The sequence below is a fragment of the Anarrhichthys ocellatus genome, unplaced genomic scaffold, assembly GCF_004355925.1.
Source record: "Anarrhichthys ocellatus isolate YVR2014 unplaced genomic scaffold, GSC_Weel_1.0 scaffold92, whole genome shotgun sequence".
NCBI classification, from domain to species: domain Eukaryota; kingdom Metazoa; phylum Chordata; class Actinopteri; order Perciformes; family Anarhichadidae; genus Anarrhichthys; species Anarrhichthys ocellatus.
Window position 1 is genome coordinate 1,006,609 of NW_022280122.1, and position 5,308 is coordinate 1,011,916.

The following is a 5,308-nucleotide window of genomic DNA, read 5'->3' on the forward strand; positions in this document are numbered from 1 at the left end:
AGAGAGAGAGAGAGAGAGAGAGAGAGAGAGAGAGAGAGAGAGAGAGAGAGACTCGCAGCCTTGTAACTAAATCTGAAAAATAAAACTTCTAAAACGAAACAAAACTAAACGTATTAGTGTGGATGTAGCATAAGTGTTAGGTAAGTGTCTTTGTCCTTTGTGGATATTGCTACGTTGTTGTGAGAGATGGTTGAAAAACATTTGGAAATGTTCAAATTAGAGCTTGTGTTGAGAATTTTGAGAATGGACCCACCAGCAGCAGCAAGTCTAAATTTATGTTCAAGATAATTGCACAAACTCAAGGATTTAGGTAAATTATGTTTTCCCAATATGCTTAAATGTATTAACATAACAAAACATATATTGGTCAAACCCAATGTATCATATCATAAACCCAAGTAGATTGAATGAAAAGCAGTCCCAGAGAGTGAAACGCACAGGGTCTAAACAGGACGGGAGATGGACTCACCTTGTATGATTCACGCCTTCATGATGTGGGCCGAGTTGGGGAATTCAGCAGAGGAAGGGGGAGGGGCCGGGGTGGTAGGGGAGGTGGCAGGACTGGGAGCGCACTGGGCTGGAATGAGATGGAGGCAGGTGGGAGGAGTGCACACAGAACAGTGAGGTAAGTGGGTGACGATGTGTAACCTCTCTGGGTTTTAATGGTAATAAAGTAGTTCATTCTGGTTTCCCTGGATCACCATGTACCCTTTAAATGCCAGTCCAGATTGGGCTCAGCTATGCATGTTTGAGTCCTCAGCACTACTGAATTATAAGATGACTTGTAAGTGATTAACATCTGTAACTGCTTTGATGTAGATTAATTATGCTTCAGTGGTAAATTAGGCAGTTATTACATCACATTGTGTATGAGTGTACAGACATACATAAAACATCATACCAACCTTAAGGCTGACCACTAGGAATACCACAAAGATCTAATTTGGAGGTGGAGCTGAAAATAAGTGCACCTGAAATCAGTGTCCTGCTTAGGGTTAAGTTCTACAAACCCATACCTGCCCTGGCCTTTAGAGTTCAGCACCAGAACTGACCTATTAATGTAAGACCAGTGACTCTAAACCAATGATGAAAGAGACACAAAGCTGGCTGTATAGTATAGTCCAGTGATTCTCAACTGGTGGGTCGCCACCCAAAAGTGGGTTGCAGACCCGTATTCAGTGGGTCTTTGCCTGACAAAAAAAAAAGTTGAAAGTGATTTTATTCTGAAGGTCATTTTTTATGCAGCGGAATTATTCCAGCATTTACGGCACCGACCAATGCGTTGTGAATCACATCACGTGATCTTCTTTTCGTTTCACTGAAGCGTGATGGTTATATGACAGTTTCCCATTTCTTTACACAGTCCTTTGCATTGTTATTGAACACTGCAAGGTCTTTTGAGTTGCAAGGGTTGGGTAGTAGAGGACAGACAAGGCAGTGCTCCATAGTATGGTCTGCTTCTCCACATTCACATGTGGTTGGGCCAGCCTTGTAGCCCCATCTGACCAGAGCAGCTTTTGATCGTCACGTTCTTGTTCTGAGGCGGTTTAGTGTTTTCCATTGAGCCCATGGTGCTTCTGGGCCAGGGGGAAGGTTTTCAGTAGGGGGTATTCCCATGACAGTTGGAGGAGGGTCTTTCTCAAGCTTTTCCCTCCAGAGTTGGATCACGTGATAAAGCTCAGCCAATCAAATATGGGTATTCTGACAAGTTTCCTGACTTGAGTGAGATGTACACACACCGTGACACATGGGGGAGAGACGAGGATATAGAGAGCAGAGCAGGACTATTGAAGTGTGAGTTGTGAAAGTCAAATCATAGGACGATTTTCAAAAGAGAAAAATGGCCAGAGAGACCAGAGTCATTAGACCCTGACTGGACAGACTCATATAGGTGACTTCTTCTACTAATTTCTATTTTCAGAAGATGAGAAAAATATAATATTGTGGCAGAAGCTGCAGAGCAATTCAGTGAAAATAACTTTACTAAAATTAATTCTGTTACGTAATTTATTTTAGACTTCTTGATTATATATATATATATATATATATATATATATATATATATATATATATATATAATTTGGGTCGCAGCTTGTCATTAACGGGTGACGGTGGGTCCCGCAGCCAGAGCAGTTGAGAACCACTGGTACAGTCAAAGGTCAAAAGAATACAATAAGGAGGCTAAAGCAATGAATTATGTTCCCTTGCGACATATGTAGATCAGCATCAGTTTTCAGATTCGACTTGAGTGAACCCTGGAGGAATGTTCAGAAATGTGCATGAGGTGTTGGGAGGAAGTAGTGTAGCTTGTGCTGGGCTGTGTGATCACAGTACGCAGTTAGAGGGAGAGAGTTAGTGACGTGCAGCCGTGTGCATAGTCCTCACCGGAGAGAAGGCGGCTGCGACGAGAGGCCTCAGCAGCCAGAGCACAGGAGATCTCTATTCGCTTCTCTTGCTCCTGCAACTGCTGCTGGGAACTGACTGGAGCTCCACTCTCCACCGGTCCGTCCAGGAGAGGAACCATGTTCTGCAAACTGACGGTGGGTCAGTAAGGAGACGCAAAGAGCATGGTGGTTATTTATACCCTTAAAGTTGTATCTGATTTTATTTTGCAAGCAAATGGTTCTATTGCTCTATTAATATTTGTTCTGGTGAGATAGTAACCGTTCAGATTCGTCATATGTGATCGGTTTATCCAAATAAGAGCTATTTGGAATTTCAACCCAATGTTTTTGGAGCTGTGAGGAACTGCTGGCTGTGCGAGATGGCCAGTTGGCTCCATGTGACAGTGTTTTACAATTACTCTTACTGCCAAAAGGGTAGACGCAGGCCCACTGCATGTTTAAACATGGGGTATTCAAAAATTAAATGAAGAGCCACACATTTGGGGATAGCTAGATATCTAGCCAGCTAGCAGCTAGCTATCAGACAAACAGACAGTCAGGTTGGTTTAATTCTCTGAATGAATTATTATTTATAAAGTTCAACTCTCCGGTTGACTTGTGTCTGCCCTTCTGAGAGTGAGAGTAGTTACTAAACTATTGTCTTATGTGCTGTTCTATGCCGAGTCCATCCCGCAGGTGAACTGATGCTTCGGTATTCTAGTTCCTCCTCGTGGAGCCATCTACTCCAAGAGACAGTACAAAGTCATTGAAAGTGTCCCCATGTTTAAAAGGCATCCTCCCAGTCCTGATGGCTGATGAAACAGTGGAGCTGCTAGATGTTTCAGAGTTCATTCATTGTCAACAACGCTAAACCCAAAGAACTAATACAAATGCTTTTAAACCCGAAGTGAAAAAAATAGGCGGGGCAGCATAAGGTGAATATACATGAGGTAGGTGTATATAGCAGCATATTCAGTGTAGACAACAAAGCTTGTATTCATGTCTGATGTTAAAGTTAAACTTCATTGTCACATTCAATTTTAGTGGTTGCTTTTAATTGATGTATTCTGATGTTGTATTTATTTCTGTTGTTCAAAAGGTGAAAAGTTAGAGCAGTTCTGCCGATAAAGATGGCAAAAGCAAATGATCAATTATCTGATGTGCTTCTAAAACTATTGAACTAACCGTTGCACTGGGTGGCATGTTCCCTCATTACCACTGACAAAGAGTCAGTGGTAATGACTGTTTACCACAGCTGATATTCCTCTAGAGTTTAGAGGAATATCAGCCATTTTAGTTGTAAAGGAAGGAGCAAGAAAGGCGTGCTTTATTGAAACAATAGTATGCTTTTATAATGTCTTGAAACAAATGTGAGGAGCATAGAAAAGTGACTAATAAATCTAAGTCTGAGTCAAAACCCACTTTGATTTGGCAATGAGGGTCTTGATCCGCTCCAGTTTTTTCTGCTTCTCCTTCTGTTCCTCTGGGCTAAGAGGGGCGCTGTCCTCCACATCCAGGTAGCGCTCCGGGATCAGAACCATGTCGGGAGTTACCAGCTAGAAAAAAATGAATCTGAATAAATACGAATCCACACACATATAGCCTATATGCACAAAATAAACTATTTAAATATAATTCATTTCACAGAATTAAAAACAGTGAGCTATGATAAATCAAATATGGGCATAATGTTTGTACCTTTTTACAAAGGAAAAGTTCAGTTTAAGTAATTTAGTCTAGTTTTGTCGATTTAGATTTCTATATTTTTGTCCTATTTTTCTTATTCTTCAGCAGAAGTGTCACGGTGCATACGATCTATGCAGGTATACACAGTATACCCATGTTGGGACAGTTTTTTTCCTTCCATATACCTAAAGCTAGCCATAAATACTCAAGTATCAAGTGCAGTATTCAAGTGCAGAGTAAGGCAGCAGCCAATCATGTTACAGTCTTTCAATTAAAAGTCATCAGATTTTTGTACCCTTAATTGGTGCCTTCTCACTGGCCAATAGAACTGCACCAAGCCTATGGACAACCCGGGGGAACAATTGTCCCTTCCCATGTCGTTCCATTACTCACCAGATTCATAGCTCACGGCCTAGTATACAGAAAATAGCAATAACGCTTTATAAAAATACTCCATTTCAAGTTAAAACCATTCATTAAAAAAGCCCGGAAAATGTACTTTAGAGTGCATCATATTGAAACAGCTATCATTTATTTTGTATGCAACAACTTGCTCGAAAAAGAATATAATAAGGACAGCTATCAAAAAAGGGGAAATAACGTCAAATCTTTTGCCAAATTAAAAATACTCAATTTAAGTCAGATGCAGATACATTTATATGCCTATGTTGCTGATGTTTTACTTATCGTGATTTATCGCAACGTCAACTTGCGCGATAAACACATTTTCGAAAGACTGCGGTCAGTTCATTCTGATTCTGATACCAACGCACAAGGCACCCTTTAAATTTCTTAGAGGTTATTGACACAGTTGGGTCCAGTATTTTATTGATTTTTAATAACTCATTAGCAATATAAACTTTTCCATCCAATCTTAAACATGCTGTGGTCCGACCTCTTTTAAAGAAACCTAATCTTGATCCCTCTGTTCTCAGCAATTTAAAGCCAATTTTGAAACTAGCTTTTAAGTGTCTTAATAACGTCTTTAAGAAGTTTCAGTCAGGTTTTAGAGCTTTACATAGCACAGAAACCGCCCTCTTCAAGGTATCCAATGATCTCCTTTTACCAGCAGACAGGGGGGAGACCTCTATTTGAATTATTTTAAACCTAAGTGCCGCTTTTGACAAAGACCATGTCATTTTAACCAACAGTCTAGGTCAGGGGTCCCTAATAGGCAGACCGCGGTCCGGATCCGGACCCGGACATCGTTGTATCCGGACCCAGGACCTAAAACCGAT

At 40.8% G+C, this 5,308-nt stretch overlaps 1 protein-coding gene across 2 annotated transcripts in view; it reads right to left on the minus strand.

The window, feature by feature from the left end:
- LOC116398890 (pleckstrin homology domain-containing family A member 6-like) overlaps nt 1-5,308 on the minus strand; it is a 10,153-nt gene extending 4,845 nt beyond the window's left edge. The window contains exons 1-3 of one of the 2 annotated variants that reach the window (XM_031875635.1): nt 3,807-5,304; nt 2,386-2,534; nt 470-577 (exon numbers count right to left, since the gene is read on the minus strand). In XM_031875635.1, coding sequence (XP_031731495.1) covers nt 480-577; nt 2,386-2,534; nt 3,807-3,925 — 366 coding nt within the window. In that variant the 5' untranslated portion in view covers nt 3,926-5,304 and the 3' untranslated portion in view covers nt 470-479. Of the gene's footprint in view, nt 1-469; nt 578-2,385; nt 2,535-3,806 lie in introns of both variants that reach the window. The other variant, XM_031875636.1, reaches the window with a different exon arrangement.